The following is a 22,810-nucleotide window of genomic DNA, read 5'->3' on the forward strand; positions in this document are numbered from 1 at the left end:
AGAATCTGACTTTCTGACTTTAATCTCACAAATCTGACTTTTTTCACATAATTCCAACCGTATGACTTTAATCTCAGAATTCTGACTTTTTCCTTAGTATTCCGACTTGATTTCAATCTCGGAATTCTGAAAGCTTTATTTTTAATTTCATAATGTTGTGCAAGATATTAAGAAAATAACAACCTACCAAACATTTACATACTCACCATGTTGAAGTTTTTAATGTATTTTGAGGTTAAATGATAACTGAAGGCTACCACAGGTTCTTGAAAGGGTGATGTGACAGATATTCAGCTGCAATAGCATCAGCAATAAACATGTCTTTAAACGTACTTTCACATTTGAATTCACACAGAACGTATCACTTTATTAGTATTTGGAAATGACAGTTGAAATTAAAGTTGAAGGTGCAACACGTTTTCCCCTGTGATCCAGTACATCCCATCCTGTCAATGTGTCTCACATCTGTCTGAGCAACATTATGCAGCTCTCGCTGGATTTGCAGGACTTGCAGGGCTCGCAGGTGGTGACGCAGCACACATTGCAATTTCAGATGGCAGGGTTTTTGGCCTTAGGGTGTATTCTATCTTTCCAGGTTCTTAAAAGCAATCAAGAGGAAAGGCAGTTATACTACAGTAACAATACTTTTTTACTAACTAATAAAATAACATCTGACACACTAAGTATCTGACATTAATTTAGGGAAATAAATTCATGACATTTCACTGGCCAGTTTATTAGGTACACAACTACCTACTTAAGTTTTAAATGAGCATTCTCAGCAGAATGGAGAAGAAGGGCGATTTTAATGAATTGTTTGGTTATTGGTATTTCACATACTGTTGTCACACACAATGTCCAGAGTACTGCAGCTTTCTGGGCAAAACTCCCAGGTTGATGCCGCAGGTCAGTAGATAGACAGGCATCAGCCACTTCATACACTTGATTAGGTGTACTGTGTACCAATAAAGAGGCTGGTGGTTCGTTTCATTTTTTCAACTTTCATCTTTGAAAAAGCTCTGCACGAGTTCGTCTTCATTTACTGTGTCGGCATTCAACTCACCTTCAAAGCACTCTGGAATCGGGAGGACTCCATCATTACAGGTGGTTGCCACAGGATAGCCACAGCGCTCGGCTTTGTTTAGACAGTAGAAGACGACGGGTTCTCTGTGGAGGACTCTGTTGGGTTTCAGGTCTGCGATCCACAGCTTCTTGGCATTGTAGAAAATGCGGCCTCTATTGATGCCAACTGTGCAGGGAGCTGTTTGGTGAAGGATAAGAGCAGAAATGACCATCTTAAAATCCAGACAGTAGGTTTTATAATCAACATTTACTTGCAGCATACACTACTGTGACAAGGTCTTAGGCCACCACAATGTGTTGTAGTATAATTGTATTATTGGAACACACCCAGAAAATAGAAAACAATTTTTCTACTGCTACGGGTTTAAAGTGTTAAAGGTTAAAGTATCCAGCATGACCTGCCCTTAAACGATAGCATGACCCAGTCTCTCTTCAAACTAGAGTGGAATCCTAATTAATATTTTTGGTAAAACCTGTGTTTTTCCTCATATTTCATGTTGAAATCATCTGCTGTGAAAATATGAGTTTAACTTTTTGACCGCTTGCATACGATCAACTTTCTGTGCCAACAATCACACAAAAAATATAAAAACAACAAAGCTACTGGTGCCTGAGACTTTTGCACAGGACTTTATTTTTATTCTGCTCTCACATTTGCTTTTTTTGTAACCAAGAAACTCCTTTTGAATGAAGACAGTTTTTCATTTCAGCATCAATGTATTTATAGTTGATAGATTTCTTTATACTAATTAAACATAAGTATACACATTTAGACTGAAGTAGAATTATCTGTGACTCACCTCTGCAGACAGGCTTGGAAGACCAGTTGCCTGTGTTTTGGCATTGAACCTCAGCATCACCATCCAGAATGTAGTTCTCATTGCAGGCGTATTTAACCTTCTCCTTGTAGCCATGTTGTCTCATCACTGCAAAGGTGATGAAGCCATTGGGTATACCTGCTGGAATACGGCAGCTCACCTCTGCAATGATCAAAAACAACGGATTGTACCATTTTAAAACAGCTTAAGCTAAAACAATACATGTATATATATATATATATATATATATATATATATATATATATATATATATATATATATATATATGTATATATACATATATACATATATATGTATTGTTTTATATATGTCAGTCAGTCAGTCATCATCTAACCGCTTTATCCTCCACCAGAGGGTCGCGGGGGGTGCTGTGCCAATCTCAGCTACATCAAGCGATAGGCGGGGTACACCCTGGACAGTTTGTTTTATATATGTGTATATATATATATGTATATATATACATATATATATATATATATACATATATATGTATATTTGTATATATTCATCCATCCTCTTCTCATGCCGTTATTGTAGGACATTTCCTGTGTACCTTGACACAGAGGTGGCTCTGTTGCTGTTCCATCAGCCTTGCACGAGCCCCTCTCATACGTTGGTGCTTTCGGAGAGTTGCACTCGTAGGTCCAGCTCTGCCCATACATGATCGTGTTTCCTGTAACTGGCGTATCGTGGACAATTCTTCCTTCTGTTGGTGGCTTGGGCAGAGGACAATTCACAGCTGTAAGGAAGCACATGAAATAATGGCATTGATGCTGAAAACTCCTTTACCCTGTCAGCCTTTGAACAGCAAACTCCACACTGAAGCCACTCTGAGTATGCGGTTTATTCTGAATACACACAGTGTGTCCTTGTGCGCTGTATATCAAGAGAACTACGCGCAAGTCGCATTGCTCTGATTGCTTTCTTCTCAGCAGTGGGCCACACGGTGCTACAGTGGCTTGCATTGGTGCGTCACAGCAAAAAGGTCATCAGTTTGGCAGCCCTCAGGATAAAGTGGTAGACAGTGAGTGAAAGATTCAGCAGTGGTATTCAGACAATGAATGAATGAATGAATGAATGAATGAACGATCCAGCAGTGTAATCATTTTGGAGAATGGGGCTTCTGCTGTTGCAGTATAAAGAGATTATTGGTTAGAATGGGGTAGACAAAACTTAAACTTAACATTATTACTTGATTGCACTGCACATGCTTTTGTGAGGCGTTCCTAATTAACTGGCATCTGAATGTAGGCCAGTAAGTTGCTGATACTGTCTTTTTGTAACACAATAAATCATTTCACACATCATTTCAGTCATCATCATTTTCATCTCAGTAGATAAATATTTTGAGACATTTTCTGTTGCATTTTCTGCATATTTTCCTCCCCTCTACCTTTGCAGAGAGGTGGTGGGTTGCTCCAGGTGCCATCATGTGAACACTTGCTCTCATTGGCTCCTAGCATGACATACCTGGTGAGAAAGGGCGGATTATTGCGACAGTACACGGATGCAAATCTGTCTGATTGTGACGTGATTCTAGCGTTCAGCCTTACCCATCGTCACATGTGAAGTTAAGCACACTCCTGAAAGGGGCCTCCGTCCTGCCCTTTGCTAAAGGCTGCAGAGGTCTGGGGATCGGGCACATTTTAGCTGTCAAAATAAAACACAACACGATACTGACAACAGACAGAAGACAGAATAAACACAGCAATTGCAGAAATTCATTATGGATAGGTCTTTTCAAACTCTGCCTCTCTGTTTGTGGAAAACATTTTGTATATGTAAATGCATGTTATGCTCATTGTGCCTTTGGTGGGTGACCTGTGTGCAAATAAACTCACGGGAACATGCCAGATTTGACTGTGTCCATTCTCCCGTGGCGGTGCAGGTAATTCGTTGACTGGTCGTTGTTGAAGGCAAGTAACCCCGTTCACAAGTGAGGGTCACTTCATCTCCAACCTCAAACACACGTTTTAAGGTTGTCTCATCTATCCCGTCAGTGATAGGCGGGCGGCCACACACTAGATTAAAAATAACAATTGTTTCACATCATGTTCATGATTATCATGCTGCCAAATTATCTTAACACAACTTCACTCGTGATGAATTGTGCACAATATAAGAATTGTAACACAGTAAAACATCTAAGGTGCAAAACTTATATATAAATTGTCATAATGGAAGAGGAATCCAGAGAAGGGCAGTAATGCAAAGCTCTGGATGCCAAATACCAAACCAACTCTGCTTCATCGTTACCTTTCTTTGATGTTACAGTTGTGCATAAAAATCCTTGGCAGAGGAGCAACAAAGCTAAAATGGGAACCATCTTCTTGACAGTCAAGTCTGCAAATGTACCCTGCATTTGAGTGCAGGATGGGGGCCAACATATATATAAGGACTGCTGGATAAGGGATCAATGAGAGCATGTGCCAATCAGATGCCAGTGTGAGCTCCTATTGATCGAGGACAAAGGTCTTAACTCGTGCATATTTACCTTGTGGTGATTGATAACCTTGATATTTGCCACAAGAGCTAACAGCAGACACATAGCATGAAATGAACTAATTAATAATGAAAGACGCACAAGTTAAGTACCTGTGCATAACAGTGATGCAGGACTTCAATTGGCTGTAGCTCCCTGTCATATGATGACAATGGGCACAAATGTATTTGATCTGCAATTTTTTTTTTACCTAGGAAGGATTGAGATGATTCAAATTGCTCTACTGGTCAATGAACCTACTTGGTAAACTCAAAAAAATTGGTGAACCCATCACAGCTGTGCAAAAACGTTTTTTTCTGAAAAAGCAAATGTAAGGGTGCTGAGGTTAACATCAGCAGCCATGAATAAAAACATTAAAGTTCCAAACAGAAAATCATTATTTGCAGATCACAGTTAACCCTCAGTTTAATTTACTACCCTCTTAAGTCATTAGAGGACAAAAATGTCCACTTCCAAAAACTGTTACAGATTAAAATTGTGTTTTGTCTGCATTAATATCTTATACAACTTCAGCCCTGCTCAGAACTACAATACATTCGACCATGTTGAGGATATCACTGTTTTTATTTATGAAAAAACCCGCAACACAATTGATTTTTATTTTTCATGAAACTAATCGAAACATTTAACCCAAAAAAGCAGAGAAAAATATGAATCTGTTTTTTTGGAAGTGGAGATTTTTGTCCTTTAGGACTTAAGAGGATAGAGCATTTTTAATAAGATGCAACACAAAAAGTAATGATGCATAAAAGTCAAAGTTTTTTTTAAGGCTGATTTACATTTAAGGCTGATTAAAAAAAATCCCCCAGCCACCCAACATTTGTTTTATGGAACATTTACTGACTTTATGTATATATATATAAAAAAGGTTTAATGGTATTTTGGCTGAAGTTGTTTAAGTGCTCTATGTGGAAAAAGGCAGAACAAGATATATTAATCTGTGATGTTTTTATAACTTTTTGGAAGTGGACATTTTTGTCCTCTTATCTACAGTGAAATTGTTTCACACTGTAATTCTAATGGAAAAATTGAAAAATTAGGTGCTAAACTCTTTTTACAACTTTTACAGCGCAGTTTAAAAACAATTCGCAATGTGCTACTTTGCCGCAAGGTGACGCCCCCATTCCAAGTTCTCGCAGCGGGACCGCAGGCCCTCTCCCACCCACAGCGAATCCTGAGGCGTGACGTCAGCCAGAGTGACAAGGAGGAAGCGGAGCAAAGAAGGGTCAAACTGTGCAAAGACACACAGACCATCATCAGGAAGTTTGACTTCAAAATAAAACAAGCAAAGGCAGCGCCTCTTGGCAACTGTCAACGCTTGAGGCTACAGTAGATTACAGCACTTACTTAAACCATTTACAACCACTTTCACTTTATATGGCTTTTCCATTGGTTCCCATTCGTAGATAGTGACATCCTTTATCATATAACTTTGCTGTCTGTAAATATAAACAAAACCTATTCAACACTATAAAGGGAAAAAGGGAACAAGCATAATGTGTGCCCTTTAAGATAATTTAAGCAGCGGTCTGGCTAACTATGAGATAATAAACTGAATAATATTGACATATTATCTTCTCCAATAATATGCAAAACCCACATATTTCAGTGTTTAACAATAAAAGAGTGACCATGTAGAAAGATCATGATTGGTGACCTGTCCAGGGTGGACATTACTGCCTCTCGTCCACTGTCTGTTCCCCTTACTGACCATCAAAGGATAATCATTTCAAAGGTTTTAACAAACTTAAAACTTGTTTTTTGATGTATATTTATATATTTATATACATTAAAGTCATGCATGGTTCTAACACCAGTGGTACGCGAGCTTCCTCTGCTGGAACTCTAGTGGAATATCAGAAATACGGTTCCTCTGTTTACACCAGGGTATGTGATCGGAGTGGAGCTGAGGGTTAGTGCATAGAAAATGAAAGAAAACACCAAAAATACTAGGTTGAATAATAATTACAAGAGTCACCTTATCTCTCCCTCCATCTTAATCTAATGTCTCTATACCATATAGTGTGTGAAGTATTATGTGAGGAAGAGGAGGATGATGAGAGAGTAAATGATCTTTTTGGGAATAAATCTACCTCCTGTGAAATGTCCGTAGCTATTTTCTTTAATCATTATCCAAAATAGCACCATAATTGCATAACAGTGTGATAGCAAGGAGATGTAGGGGTAGATAGGTACTTTGTGATCGACTAGCAACCCTTCCAGGGGGCAAGTAGAAATACTCAGAGTCAAATGGTGATGTGGAAATTGGAGAAAAGCATTACATTACATGTCATTTTTACATGTCATTTGGCATTAGCTGTATACATCACGGTATATACATCTATATTATAAATGGCATCACTGTCAGGCTGCACATTTGCTACTTTATCTTCCCAAAACAGCAACATGAGTATGGATCGGGTGTAAATAACCATCAGGAATAAATGTCTGAAATCATGATCCCAGGTCTGAAATGATAGTCACAGCTTATACTGAGTGAACTTATTGGGCAACAGTTTCAGCATGTATGCATGTGGGCAGTTACTGTAAATTGGTACATGTGTGCCAAGGACATAAATAAATGTTCCAATTCAGCTTACACACTCACCCCCAATCGTTCTATTATAGACAGCTATAGCTTCATTTATTTATTCCCAAGGGGAAACTCAATTGCAAGAATCAAGAATGACTCATATAGATAAAAATACAATACACAGATAAACAAACACCAACACGATATATAATTAAAACTATAAGCTACCACTGTAAAAAAGTAACAGCAGAGAAATCATAAGATCCATTCTGTAGAACCAGATATTAATATCCATCTTTCTTGCATGCTGTGGGATGGTCCTGTGAGTGAAGGCACTGATGACTTTGGGTTATGAGTTGGACGCCCTCCTTCATCAGCCCATGGCCAAGAGGAAAGGAATTGGGCTTGGTTGCTGTTTCAGTCCTGGGGTGGGCCAATTGCTGGGGTGTCCCTGAGCAAGGCACCAATCTCCCATTGGTCCCCAGGTGTAGATAAGTGCTGCACACTCCTGTGCCAAGCTTGTGGGTTTTTTCCGAGCAGTAGCATCCACTTCTGAAACTTTTCCTGAGAGCTTGTTGATGTTTTCAATCATACTAGCACAGAATTGATTGAAACATTTGATAATGCTTTTGAATCTAATAGACATCTGTTTACATTTAAAAACCACACACTAACGTTTTAGCTTTTAACTGCCAGTCAAATTCTATTTAGCCATTCTGAAGCTATTTTATAATGAAATCAAGTAATCTCATTTAGTCATTGACCGTCTGTAACGTCTGACCGAAACCAGACAAGTAAAGGGGCGGCTTTTATTTTGAAGGGGGAGCCGGATGTTGTGTAGCATAAGTGTGGCTAGCTTGCCAGCTCGCGGAGCTGTCAGTGGAGCAGCCCAGTGGTGTAGACAGGCAGGGAAAGCCCTCACACATACACACTCACGGGCGCACACCGAGTCTGTGGTGAGCCTCTGTAACAGGCTGAAAACACCGGCTGAAAGACAGCGAAGCCAAGAGCTGTAGCATCGATTTGATTTTTATTTATTTTTTTAATTTTTTTATCAATTCAGTTGGGGGACATGGCTGATGTAAGTTTCAACGAGTCGTCCACCGGGGACGTCGCCAATCGCTTCGCTCGCAAAGGCGCTCTGAGGCAAAAGAACGTCTTCGAAATCAAGAACCACAAGTTCATAGCCAGGTTCTTCAAGCAGCCGACTTTCTGCAGCCACTGCACCGACTTCATCTGGTAAGCTCTCCCTGCCTCACCTCCACCTCCGCCTCCACCCGCCGCGACTACTGCTGCCTGTTGCATTATGTTGGACAACTTGAGTGGAGTTCACTCACTCACTCACTCACTCCCTCGCGTACTCCTCGATGCTGTAACACAACTTCATGCTAAACTTTCCCTCTAGTCTTTAATCTCCGCTCTCCTGTTAACATACAGCTGTTTCCACCTTTTTCCTCCAGGTTTTCCACACCGTCGAGATCTTTGTCCAAGCAGTCTCTCGTATGGGAGGAGTTGTTGTGTTACCAGCCTCTTAATGCGTACAATGACTGGTTGCGTGGCTCTGAGTCAAACTTGTAGCTTCTTTACTGTGAATGGCTTCTGTTGAGTTTGCTTTATATAACAAACAAACAAAATATAATAACATTAAAGCTGACAGATTTTGGTTTGGTGGACAAAACATGACATTTGAGACCATTCTCATTTTGAGATTTTGGGAAAAACTGACATTTTATGGACCAAACAAGTAATTGATTTGATTCATCAAGAAAATAACTGACGGATTAAATAATCATGAGGTGCAGCAGCATCCACGGTGAGAAATAGTGCTATTTAAGCATCATTGTCATTTCCCCCATAATTCATGTGATCCTGAATTAGAGTTGAAGAGTTGTAGGAAAATATACAGATATCGTGATTTCACATCAATAATAGAGATGTAAGAACATCCATCCATCTTCTGCCGCTTTATCCTCCACATGAGGGTTGCGTGGGGCACTGGTGCCAATCCCAGCTGACATAGGGCGAAAGGTGAGGTGCACCTTAGACAGGTTGCCAGTCCATCACATAATGAACGACCATCCACTCTCGCACTCACACCTAAGGTCAATTTGCCTAATCGCCATATTGCATGTTTTTGGACTGTGGGAGGAAACCGGAGAACCTGGAGAACATGCAAACTCCATGCACAAAGGCCCTTGTTCTGACCAGGATGTGAATCCGGGTCTCCTTGCTGCAAAGGCAAGAGTGCTATGTGAGAAAATACAACACCAAAACATTGCAATATTTCATGGTGTGGTACTGTATGAATTCTTCAAAGACCTGCAATGAAGCCTCTTTTGGCCATTTGTCTCTCTTCCCCTCGTCTGACTCCTCTAACTACACACACATGCACATGACATTGTTATATTTACTAAGCGTTAAGATCTTAAAGCTTTGTTCTTTGCCGGGGTGGAAAAATAAAAGGGCCTCTGCTTTAAAGCCATCTAAATGGCAAGAGTCCACCGTCTTTGTAGCATTTTCCTCTGATTAACACTGAAGCTGTGCTCGCTGAGGTTGGACCTGGCTGGAGTCTCAGGATGACTAATAGGTTCCCCTCCTCCTGGCATTAAACTGAGCTTTTAAAGCCTCCATTTGAAGCTACTGGGTTTAACTGGAGAAGGACTCGAGTATTTACTAATCAAACACGCCTCAGACATTCTGCAGTTTACTGGCAGCGTGAGCTCATGTGGGGAAAAAAGAGACAACACTTCCACACAGAAATGCTTCAGTGTACAGTATGTAAATGACATGACGGTCACGTGACGTACAGAGTGTTGTTTTTGCCGTGTGCTGCACTCACTTATGATGACAAAGAATGACAAAGCATTCGTTTCTCGGGTATCATCAGATCCTGTATGTGTATTGTTATTTTTACCCTGTAATATTAGGATCTGAGGTCAGTTTTCTGCTCCTCAGAAAGTGTTGGATGCAACTTCTCAGACCTCTGTGTGGTCTTCAGTTTAGCTCCAGGCCATTTAAAAGTTTGCTGCTTTTTTGCTTGTGCAATATCGACCTATTCACACCGTAAAAAAAAAAAACTGTTGGCGCAGAAGAGTAAACTTTGTATAGAATTGCACCGACGTCTGCACTCATTGCTTTTGGCCTTTAACCCTGACAACTTGGCAGCATGACCTTTGCCCTACTCAGCACCACCCCTTAACTACACACATGCTCAGCAGGTTCTGAGAGTCGCAGCGAACACCTAGTCATTTTTAAAGAGAGTGTTCATTCAGGTTTCTTTGTTTAGTATGTCAGGGTGTGTAATTTGTCCAGCTATCATTGTATTTAAGTTAAAACTTTCGTCAGGAGCAACAAAGACATTGCGCATGTCGCCTAGTGGAGCCAGGAATCGCACCCACAACCTTCTAGTTGACAGCGTCTCGCTCTGCCACTGTGTTACCGTGTTTGTTTGATGTTGTTAGTACATGATACAACAGCGTGAACAATAATGTTGGCTTTGAACAAATATACTTAAAACTCCCATTGACTCGTAGAAGGGGCCCGGATTGTTATTGTAAGCAAGGGTCTAGGTTTGGTTGCAAGAACGGTGGGGGACACCGCGCCGCCGTGTTGTCAGAACAGCACATCTCTGTGACCAGCAGCTGTGTTTCTGCTCGGCTGTGTGATGCGTTCACTGATCCTCGTACAAATCCGCTCACTTTCACTTTGTAACCCTAACCCTCTCATCTCGCAGCACTCGCGCACACGTACACATTGTCCTGTCTCTCATATTTGTAGGGATAACCTGGCTTGTAAAAATCCAGCAAAGTTCCGCTTTAACCTAATCACCAAACTGCTTGTTTTTGGACTGTGTGAGGAAGACTGAGTACCTGGAGAGAACATTCTAACTCCGATCCGGAGCTGTGATCTTCTTGCTGTGAGGCAAGAATGGTAGCTGCTGTGTGGCCCAAAGAGGTTGACACCAATTTCAAAATAAACCATTTCCTCTTGGACGTGGCTTCGTCCATTGTTTTCATACTGAAATAGGAAGGGCTGTATCTAGTCCACACAGTCCAATGTGCTATCGTGTCTAAACACTGTTTGTCATAAATGTTTTTTTTTTTTTAAATATTTACTTTAGGCTTGACTGTTCTCTTGCTCTGTAGTGTTGTATACGCATTGTGTGACATGTCTCCGTGCGAATGAATGCATTCACTGTGCTTATGATGACTGTGTCCGAGGCAGAGAACATCTATTGAATTCTGCATTTTTTTTGTTTTCACAGGGGTTTTGGAAAACAAGGATTCCAGTGCCAAGGTAAAACAAAACTAACACCTGACTCATTCACATGTCATCATGAGAGCTGTGTACGTCGCTATGTCATGAGAACCACGGAAGAAAAAAGGATAGGATAGATTTTCATTTGACATGGTTGCACAAATTGTAGGGGTTAAAATCAAAATAGATCCTTTCTCTATGATGTTTAAGGCACCATCTCTATTTCAGTTTTAAAGATATAATGAAAATGGCTGTGTGAGTTCATTTTAATCATGTGTCCAGGGGGAAATGAACCTAGAAAAATATAGTTTTGTGTTGTATGTGTGTAGCCAGTGTTTGCTAGTATTCTAAGTTGTTGCTTCTGAAAGTGTCTTTGAGCTTAGTGACTGATACAACATTCGATAAATAGACTTTGCATATTAGAAAGGATAGAGATTCCCATGATACTTATGTCTTACTATTATTACTATTATTTGTTTTGTTTGCAAACCTTCATTGTGATGTAAGATGGTGGAGTTCACTAAAGCATGACCTAAAGTACAAGGCTTATTCTAAGACTACAAAAAGTATACAATTTGTTTTATTTAAAGCAATTATACAACAGACTTACAATGAACTTACTTATGGGTAGAAGATTCAATATCCACCAAATAAATCCTCCTAAATGTGACACGCTGGACCGTAACTGCTTTTGCTCCATGTAAATAGGCCTGTGCAAAATAATCTGACCAGGATTTTAGGAAAGGAAGAAAGTGGGAAAGAGTTTGAAGGATTCCTGCAATAAAAAAGTACAAAGAGAACAAGTGTGGAAAGAAAATGTTGAGACTCCACAGTTGCAACCTTACATTCAAGATGGATTTCCAATCAACCCGCCATTTTGAGTTATAGCGTGCATCAACTCTGAGAATTCCTTGTCTGATGTGGAAACATCAGGGCTTGCCAAAGTCTCTCCTTGGCCGCGAGTGCCCAGATAACGGTGCAGATATTGTCTGACTCTTCTTTCACGTTTATATTCTTTTGACTTGTTTTCAGTATATACAATACAGTACAAAATACAGGTGTTGGCTATACTCACCAATTTTCTTTCTTATTGGTGAATTAAATTATAAGCAAGTTGCAGTGAAAGAATGTGATGTGATGTCAGAGTGTGAATCGTGTGTCCTCTTCCTTACAACAAAACAGAACCGTAATCTACTTTAATAAAGCATTATGGTCAGAAGTAAAGTCAAATTTACATCTTTAAAGAGTCGCTCAGCTCTCTGTTGGAGCATGCTGGGCATTTGATCTCCCAGATCTTAATTCCCTTGGGAGTGTTAGAGTGAGTGAGACACACAGAGATCCTTACCAAGTTATGACTTATCATACTAATGCTGTCAGATCCCGTGTGTCTGTAAGGGGTCTTTGTCTGATCGGCGTTTGAAGATCCTGTGCAGAAGCGTGCAGATTAACCCATGTCGGCATGTAAATCCATCAGCACCCACACGTCTTTAAGTGATCTCCTCTCACCGAGGTGAGATGCAGCCTGCTCCTGCTCGGGTGAAGCTAGGATCAGCAGTTAGTCAATGTGAGGTGTCAGAGTGTTGACAGTGACACCTTAACATGTTTTTGCATAAGCTGACAGGTTCATCTGCATGTCTGCTCACATCCTTCATTGCTCCGCTTTTGCAGCAAGTTGTCATCCCGCTTCATTGATAAGATCACAGCCAGTTATACAGGAGATGATAAATTGAATCATCACAGAGACGCCGTGAGAGCAACAGGTTTCATCAGGTTTTCAATGCCAACTGTGCTCTGTAGCTCTTTTTGGCCCCTGATGTGTCAAAGCCCTGCGATGCACCTGGTGGTCCAGTTGGTGAACAAATGTGATTGTGATTTGATTGGTATCATTTTGTGATAGGATGTTTGAAGTCAAGCAATATTTAGTGTCTCCTACATTGTAAGCCAGATGGAGCATTGCCACATGAGATACTTTTAAAAATGTTCTCACATGTATGTATTGCATTATTTGACGTAGAGCAATCGAAAAACTCATTCATTCTTTGTCTACCGCTGTATCTTCCCCATGAGGGTCGCTGGAGCCAATCCCAGCTGACATAGGGCCAAAGGTAGGGCACACCCTCAACAGTTCGCCAATCTATCGCAGGTCCAACGTATAGAGACAAACATCTATGTTGGCAGTGGAGCATATAAAGTTCTTTTCATCACTTGCTTGCTTTAGATAACCCTGTCATAGTCATCGTGGTGCCTCTTGTCGTCTGATTGGTTGGAGCTGAACAGCTAATCAGTGTTTTCGCTCACGCTGACTTGGATGTAAAGCCTTCAGCAAAGCTTCTGTCTACGCGGACAAACGGTGAATGATCTGTGTTTTCGTGGCGCTTTTTCCTCGTCTCGACGATCATTTCAGCTGCTTTACACTACAGTTTTGCCATTCACCCGTTCACTCACACATTCATACAGCTCATCTATGTGCAGCAGGGCTAATCGTGCGGCACACACGGCCATCACGAATGGATGACCATTGAATGCCCGAAGGCTGCTCGTCCCAGGCGAAACACTGCAGTCGTCTGCCACGCTCCAAAATCGACCATGTATTTTCCTTCCACCATAAATCCATGCCAGGACCTGTTGAATAAATGATGTTTGCCTTATCAAGACGACGATGATTGGTCACACTGCGGCTATTCAGGGAGAGAAAGGTCCTTGCTTTATAATACAGCGTCTGTTTAGCCATCAATTATTAAACCCAAGCCATTGTAAAATGAGGGTCAGTTTCTCCAGAAGAGAAAGAGAGACTCGCAGTCAGTGCCGGAAACTGACAAAGTTATAAACTGGAGAGTGACATTTCTGTAATAAGACTGACATTTAAATTTCAGTCCTGCAATTGTCCCTTTTCCCAGAATAGGATGGGCTCAGATACTGTTACTTCAGAGGTTAGTTCAACCAAATATATATAATCTCTGATAATCAAAGACGAAATAAGAAATACAATTATGGATTACTAGAAAAACAATTGTTTCACAAACATTTAATGGTGCAGTCATTTTTTAAGTAAAAATTAGTAGAAAATGCCATAAATTTTAAGTAGGCAGTTTAATAGAACGATTTGATGCCGTATGATAATGTGCTTTTAATACAATACAGTGTGAGGATGTTCAGCAGGGTACTGTATGTTTACTCACTCACTTTCAACATTGCACTTGTAGTGAAATGTTAGCGCAAAATCAATGTGTCAGTGTTGTGCAAACAAACGCGATTACATCAGTAACCACTTCTCTAGATGGTATCTGCAGTGTGAACAGTGTGTCTAGTCGTCTCCTGGCTACTTCTGTGGAGTCACGTTTCAAGGCCTTGGTCTGAATGTCATTGAAGACCTGATTTACAGAGGGTTAATCTTCATGTGATGGTGTGATCCTGGTCTGTTCACCTTTGTTCATCTAAACGTATTCATTGTCAGCCACCGTCTTCCTAAAAAGAAATATATAATTAAAATCAATAAAATGAAAATAAATAAACCTACATAGCCTAAAATGTAAAGAATACTGACATTAGGTCTACATTAATCCATGAAAATACATTTTCAAATAATAGTCTAAAAAATCTTAAAATAGCAACCAATTGACTTCCTGTCTTACCTTCCTTTTGTGGGACTTTGGTTTCACGCGGTTACTAGGGTTATACGCAAGGCTGCAAAAGCAGACACCCGATGTTTCCCTGTGTTTTTGTCAGTCAAGTCAAGTCAAGTCGAGTGTTATACCAGCGTTCCTCAAGCAAGTCTCAAGTCCTTGAATTTGCAGCTTAAGTCATGTGACTTAAGTCCCCCACCTCTGAAACTCACCCTTGAGATAATGTTTTTTTAAACTGAATTGAACTGTATATGTGCGCTCCACTCTACAGGAGCACGACTTAAAGGTTACAATTGCAGAAACTGAAACACCAGAAAGCTAACTTTTAAGAGCTGATGGGTGAGGAGGTCGGCCGCTACCTTCAGCGCTGCAGTACAACTTTCAAATAATTCAAAAATAGCCAACAGTGCAGCTGCTCTTCTTCCCTTGTGGATATCACCATTTTTAATCGATTCTTAGTGAACGAATGGAAAAATATTCAGCTGTTTCTGTAGCACGGATGGAAGTTGACTCCAAATACTACAGTGTGACATAAACAATCATGATTCTAGTCCCGGCAGCTGTTTCATATGTGTGCACAAAGGGGTATAACTCAGGATTAACAGGATGTTTGGGATCATGAGGCCATTATGCTCAGCCGCCTTAAGCTTAATCACAAATCCATTAGTGGAACTGTGATCCTGTGTCAGAGTTTATGAATAACAAGCCTTTTAGTCCGTCAAACTCTGCTACTCTCACTGACTTTTGCATGTCTTTACAGACTCACAACATCTTTTCCTTTTATTGTTTTAGATTTTCATGGAGAGAACAGTAGTAACTGCAGAACAAAAAAAAACAATCTCTTTCTCTTTTTCTCTGTGAACCTTCTTACACTGATCAATTCCTTTGTGAGAACGTGTGCTCTCCTAATGGTTTCCTTTGGACAATTGGGACATTTATTGGCTGCACTATAAACTGAATTTTCACCTCAGGCTTTCCAATGTTCTCTGATGTACAAGTAGGGAAACAAATGAGTTTTGCTGTGTGGCTGTGTCCCTAAAGAGAGAATGTCCAGCCACGCAGGTGACGGTGGTGAAATTGTGATCCTTGCCATAGCCTGCCAGCCTCTTAGTAATTGGTATGATTGGGATTATTACCAATCACAGTATACATTATCACATCTAATTTTAGGAAGGAAAATTGTTTAAATGAGTAGCATTGTGAACATTTTCATCGCATCTCACCAGGTGACAAGCTGATGTGTTAGTTTAAACTTTAAAACTGTGACTTAATGGGCAAACAGCATATCTCTGCAGTGTATTGTCAATAGTCAAAATTATTTGATTGTATTTGCATTTTTCTAGTTTTTCTAGCAAAAACCCCAGGTCCTAATCAATAGTTATTTAATCAATGCAAGTACCCCAGTTTATTTTCAGAGGAGTTGCTCTTAGTGTCTTCTGTCAAATTTGGTTTCTGTTATCATTCCGTTATTTGGCTCTGCAAGATTGCAAAGAGCAAAGATTTGTGACTGAGACATGAAAGGGTCCTGGGATTCTCAGCCTCTGACGTGACTGTGAAACCGCAGACCACCCTGCTATACCAGTGTTGCTTTATCTTTGCCACCTTAGCGGCTTGTGCCTTTGTCTGTGCCATCGCCTCTGTTCCCCTTTTTTCTCCCTCCTTTGCAAAGCAGCGTGCTCTGAACAAAGACACAGATTCAAGGCTGACAGCTTTGATGCTGACCGGATGAATTTTGCTACACTTATTTTCTTATTTGTCTGTTTTTTCATTCTCTGGGCTCTCTCATAGACAATTGCCATTGACAGCGAATTCTGCCTCCTATGGAACGATTCCATAATTTCTATTTTTGTGCACATACTCTCACACACACACACACACACACACATGAAATCCTACCATTTCTCACTGGTGAAAAGAGACTCACATAATTGCGTTATGCCAGGTTTTCCTCTGATGTGGCACAGTTGCATGTCAGAGCTCTCAGGGTTAAAATGTTCCAGCAGCTTCATCCTTGATACTGTTTTGGCTCCACGTTAGATAGACATTAAGATTAAAAAACAAACAAACAAACCAAAAAAACAGATTGAAAGGAGCGGAGGGGAGAAGAGGCATTGTGGCATATATGTTTATGTGTGTGCGCGTGTTTATGAGACAGAGAGGGAAGGGGGCAGAGTTCACCGTAGACTATATTTAGAGTTGCTTCTCTGTCCCCTGAAGAGATACGCTGCTATGCATAGAGTCGGCTCTGTTTATATGAGGACACTTGCTCTATCTTTTTTAGGTGGCCACTTTGTGTTTGCAGAAGTACGTGGTGAGAACACAGACATTAGTCATGTTCTTTTTAGCAGCTTGCTAAGGATCTGGTGTTCAAGCTCATTCTGGCTGATTGACTAAATTTCTTCCTCAAAACAAGCAGAAATACCCTGACAAGTCAGATGACACCACCACAAAAGAGAGAGACAGAGTGACTGGAAATTTTGGAAGTTTCAAAAACATTCCTTTCACTTGCGTTTTGACCAGAGCCATAAAAATAGTAAATGTGTATCCAGATGAGAATGTTATCACTGTAACCACTGGTTGTGGTCCTTTTGTCTTTATTACAGTGGAACTTATCTGTCTGCACTAACTGTACAAGTTATACTCTGTGATCATGACCATGACCTAAGCAGTGCTTTCTGGTGAGAGATGTGGCCCCCCCACCAAAAGTAATCTCATGCATTATAACCGCTATCTAAATAAGATAAAACAGCCTCCAGCTATAATGTTGGGTGTCTTTTCTGTCCGTGCTACTAACAAATGAGTTAACACAAACACAAACTGTGAACATTACTCTCAAGACATCAACGGGTCAGTGAGCTATACTTACATTTCACACTTCCAAATGATTAAATGTCATGTAGAAAACAGTTCGATGCCTGTAAACCACTGACTTCACATCCTCTTTCGATTTGATGAAATAAAACTAAATAGAATTTCACCACTTTTAAAATGTGCACTTTTAAAAAAAGTGGATAATTGTGATGTGATGAATTGGTAATTCTGCGTGCTGTAAACTGGCAGTGTTATCTACTGGCATAAACTGAAGTCTGAATCAAAAACACAGCTGCAGATGAAACTGAAATAAGGCGACCTATTTCCATGTCAAGCGTAATTCTTTGAAAGTGACATACATATTCACCAGTGTCACTAAGCCGCAGCATAAATAAAACTTAACTAGAGAAAGCACCCAGAAAGCACAAATCTTCTAAAAGGCTGCTCAGTTTTCCATGTCATTAACCTCAAATATCATTCTTTTGTGTCCTTCATGCGAGGTTGTAATTCGAAATTAAAGTTTCCAAAATTATACTGCCAATGTTAACAGAGCTATTAATCCTCATCCATATTCAGGTCATGACCAAAATTGAATAATTTGTTCCCTGGGCCACAACCTACATCTCCAGAATATGTCATCACTATCCTCCCTTTAATTTTTTGAGCTATGCTGCTCACAAACCGGTACAAAAAAACGTCCTCGTTGGAGATAATGATACATTTGGAGGTTCTGGCCAACACCGCAACACTGATACCAAAAGTACAGAACAATTTTGGTCTTCCCCGAAAACCTCTTGTCTCTCTTCCTGTTTCTGCACAATCAATTCAGAGCAGCTGCATTAAGACTAGACATTAGACTAATCCATCGTAGGGGATCTGCATTATTTATCACCTGAATTTCCACTCGGCATTTGGGAGGAACGTTGTTCAAAATGTGCCTCGTACAGTAGGTCTGACACACGAGCGTTCACACACAAAAATGCTGCTGTTTATTATGTTTGCTATCCCAGAGGGAATGTGTAAGACTATGTCAAAGCCGAGTGCGTACAGAATGAGCATGATCATTGTAAATACTGTTTTTGACCGTGCACTGACGCCGACTTAAACCTGTTAATATTTTATACGGTGTTGCGATTGCTTGGCGCTCTTTTGCAGCGGCGCCTCTCACCACGCTTCTGGGCCTGTATTAGATTATCCTTCTGGGCTTCCATGGGGACCCGGATGACACGTTGATGCAAATCTTCTTTTCTCTCGGCACAGGAAGGTTCCTGCGTGGAGGGGAAACATATCCTCTGACACCTGCATGTCATGCGATAATAAAGCCCTGCTCAGTTCCTGATTGCATGCTGTCATGATGTAGCCCAAATCTGTTTCACAGTTTGAAAAGGGGATCTGAGTGCAGGAAAGGGGGCCTGGCTGAGCAGTCCCAGGTGGGATGACGTCTGTTTTCCTGCTGTCATGCTGATGTCACATGGAATTTATACGGTCAGATTTTTCTGTCCCGTGCTGTCTGTTCATCTGTTCAACAGGTCATTGCTATGGCAAAGCAGCGTGATGTTTTGTATTGCCGTAAATGTTTCCCCTTATTTAAAGGGCCAGCGTGTAAGAATTAGTGACATCTAATGGTGATACTGTAGAGTGCAATAAACGGAGGACAAGTCAGGGAACTATGGTGGAAAGGATGTGAACATTCTTTCACAGCTTCACTCTCCCACTCTTTCCTCCTTTATCTTTGTTGGTTTATGCATTGTATGCATGTGGGCAGAGCTGTTCTTTTTTGTTTGTGTAGCTTGAAACACAAATGGCATGCGGCTGCTGCAAAACCCTTGTCTAATGTACATAAAAGTCTTCTTCTAAGGCTCCAAAAAACACTTTATTCTTATTTTATTGCGATAACACACTTATAAAAATGTACTGTAAGGTAATGTATTCACTTCCCCCTCCTTATCTTATAACTTTCACTTTGTATTAATGGGTTTTGGGACAGAATATTCTGTCTTCAACCCAGTGTTTGGACCGTTGTGATTTCCCTATGTACCGTACAAAAATGTATCCAGAGTAGTCACAGTTTGCTCAATAAAATTCTGGATTTCACATTGAATAATTGTGGAAAAGCGGAAAGCAAAGTTAGTGGTGCAGAACTGGGGTTGACGCAGACAGCTGTTATTTGTTTTATTTACATAGCACATGGAGTTTACGATTCAAGAGCAGGAACAACAATACAGTGTGGTCACCACTCTCACAGCTATCAATATTACTGAGCTTTCTTTTGTAAATCAAACCCCAAATGTCTTCAGGGTGAGAGTGTGTGTGTACGCAACAGTTGTGTGGAAAGTATTCCTGAAAGAGAAGCCGCTGCCAGCAGCTTTGTATCTGCTCAGTGTTTGCTCAGCGACCTCGAGCTCCTGCAGGAGGAAGCGTTTGGCAGCTCGGTCACGCTGGACTCAGGTTGAGACCGTGCAGATGCAGCATTCGGAGCCAAAGTCTCAGTCTCGGTTCATATTGTTTCCACTGTTTCTCTGACTCGTCTAGAATGTTTACAGTGGATGTTTACTGTGTGTAACTCATCTGGCAGGGCTTTAATACAGATTTGTCTAATTTATCATCAGAAATTAGTACCCTACAACAGCCAAAACACATTTGATGCATTTATTATCACAAAGACGTGAGTGTTTTCCAGGACTAATATAGAATTGGCATATTTTATAGGTCACTGCTTTGTGGTGCATGATGGAATACGCTGGGATTCTCTCTGTGCTTAATGTATGATACAACATAATGTATTACAGCCACAAACCGTTTTTCAGTGCCAGTTTTTCATGACGGGAAAGTCATTAATGTTTTTTCCCTCTCCTCCAATGCGTAATCCAGCTGTCTTGCTGACTTGTTTGGGTGTTGTTGAAAGTCATTCAGAGATGTGTGGGAACATAACTGAATTTGAAAGGAGGATGAGACACGATGTGGACAAATGGAAACAACAGAATGATCGCTCAAAATCACAAAAATGTTGGCAACACGCAGACATTGTCAGGACACATTATCCCTGCAGATCCAAGGTCCTTTTAGGATTCACCAATTTGTGGTTGTAAGGCCAGGTCTGAGCTGTTAAACTGACCTGTGCTGCAGTCATAATGGCTCTTAACGCCGTCCATTTAGGTGATTAAAGCGGTTTCAATGTTAAATGTACCTTCAGGTGGTTGATGGTGATGTTATGAGAGGCAGAATGATATGATCACTGCTTAATGGGAGCTTAACAAATGCTTTTACTTGATTGAAACACTCATTCAGTCCTTTTTTTTTAATGAATGGAACCACCTGTTGTTCTTTCATTTGCTTGTATGGCATTTGCCCACTCACTGGGATTAACTTTTTGGGCTGAATATGAGTAGCAGGGAACAGTTCTTTCATGCACTTTTGAATCTATGCCGTAACATCGACTAGTCACAACATCTATTTGTATGAAAAGTAGGTCTCTGTGCTGACCACAGTGTCCTTATGCCGGATTATCTGCGTCACCATTTCACACAGACCACACGTTGACATGTGCGCTTAAATAAACTTCAGATTTTGCTTGCTGTTTTACATCACTGGCTACTGATCCCCAAGGTTCAACATTTCAGGACCAGGAGCTATTAAGTTTATTGATCAGTGCTGGCTTTCCATATCACTGTGGCTCTTTAACGGCAGGTTGGAGAGAATTTGCCTTTAATTAATAGCATTTGTTTCATTAGCTCTAAAAGGCAAGCTTGACATAAATCGAAGTGGGGGAAAGCCTTCCCCTGAAAATTAGAAGCAGCACTGTGATTTGATGTGGGGGGGTTGAAAACAAATGGGTAACAGAATGTGTTTGGGACTGGAAATCAACTCAATATGTTAACAACACTACCCTGTGTTGATGTGTGGGTTGAATTGTTGGTGTATGAAAGGATGTGCAACCCAGAATATTTTTCCTTGAAGTAAAAAAGAGACACATGGCTTTGGACCTCAACTCCTTTTCCCTCCTGTCTGTCATGTCTTTCAAATCCGATATTGGCAGCTGTAGTGACTGTAGTGGATTTTTCACCCTTAACCTAGTTTGTAAACCTCTAGAAACAGTCTTTTTTCGTTGTTGCTGTTAGTCTTGCTTTACTGAAGTAGGTAAAATAGCTAGTGTAACCTATTGTTGTTACACAGGATATAGGTTTAATCAGTTACCCAAACATGTTCCTGGTTCTTCCCCTTTTCATCACAAACTACATCACCCACTCCCTGTACATTACATCATTGCAAATATGCCACATTGCTGCCACCCATCAGTCAGATGCACTGAAGTCACTTCTAGATTACACAGTATTTACTAATCCTGATGATGACAGGTTTCATATTACTCTGTCATGACCAGAAGTTCGAGCTGCAGAAGATCTGCTAAGCCTGAGTGATCAAATTTACATTATTTTGTTTTCCATTCTGCTGTATTAGTTTGCTCCAGTTTACGCAAACAAATGCAGGGATGTACAAAGAGCCACATGTGCTTGTATGTGCAATGTAAACAGATTGGTTTTAAGTCATTGAAAGTGCCATCAGTGTCCATATGTCAGCATTAGCTCCCTGAAAATGGTAAGTGATGGCTGGCAACATAATCCATACTCTGAGGATATCATTTGATCTGTGATTATTTTTATTATTTCACTTTTCTTGAGGTTTCTATTGAATTGGACCAGTTTTCCCTTCAGGCATGATTTTCAGCCAACTGAACTGAACAAGTGGAATTTCAATACTCAGTCTCAGTCTTAAATTGTCTTTCAAATGAATAGTTCATGGGAGATTTTAACACACTGATGATATTCTTCCAGTCCACCATTTGCCAGCAGATTGTTCTGGACTTGACTTGGCTTATCTTGACCATCAGCTCCACATCTTCCCAGTGCTTGGTAAATCTGAATAAATGGCCAATGAAGCCAACAGAACTCCATCGTCTGCAAACAGCAGGACACACACATCTGAAAGTCCCCAATTTCTTATCCTGGCTGCATCTTCAAATCCTGTCAATGAATATTAGAAACAGAAGTAGATACCTTTATACACAATCCATGTTATGTATAATGTCTTTAGTTATGCTATCATGCTAAAAACGTAGCTAATGACAGATAACGCACAACCTTATGCAGTATACTTTTAAAGA

At 40.5% G+C, this 22,810-nt stretch overlaps 2 protein-coding genes across 2 annotated transcripts in view; one reads left to right on the plus strand and one right to left on the minus strand.

Moving 5' to 3' along the window:
• Positions 1-333: 333 nt before the first annotated feature.
• LOC122771470 (beta-2-glycoprotein 1-like) lies at positions 334-4,410 on the minus strand. The gene is given in 8 exon segments (XM_044029062.1): positions 334-598; positions 1,064-1,261; positions 1,884-2,063; positions 2,476-2,661; positions 3,316-3,392; positions 3,476-3,572; positions 3,764-3,943; positions 4,179-4,410. Coding segments are annotated over 8 exon segments (1,269 nt in total). The 3' UTR covers positions 334-479.
• A 3,435-nt stretch (positions 4,411-7,845) lies between these two features.
• LOC122771238 (protein kinase C alpha type-like) overlaps positions 7,846-22,810 on the plus strand; it is a 113,975-nt gene continuing 99,010 nt past the window's right edge. Inside the window, exons 1-2 of the mRNA XM_044028677.1 lie at positions 7,846-8,197; positions 11,223-11,254. Of these exons, the coding sequence (XP_043884612.1) occupies positions 8,031-8,197; positions 11,223-11,254 (199 nt within the window). The 5' untranslated portion in view covers positions 7,846-8,030. The remainder of the gene's footprint in view (positions 8,198-11,222; positions 11,255-22,810) is intronic.

Source organism: Solea senegalensis, linkage group LG6 (assembly GCF_019176455.1).
Source record: "Solea senegalensis isolate Sse05_10M linkage group LG6, IFAPA_SoseM_1, whole genome shotgun sequence".
Lineage (NCBI taxonomy): Eukaryota > Metazoa > Chordata > Actinopteri > Pleuronectiformes > Soleidae > Solea > Solea senegalensis.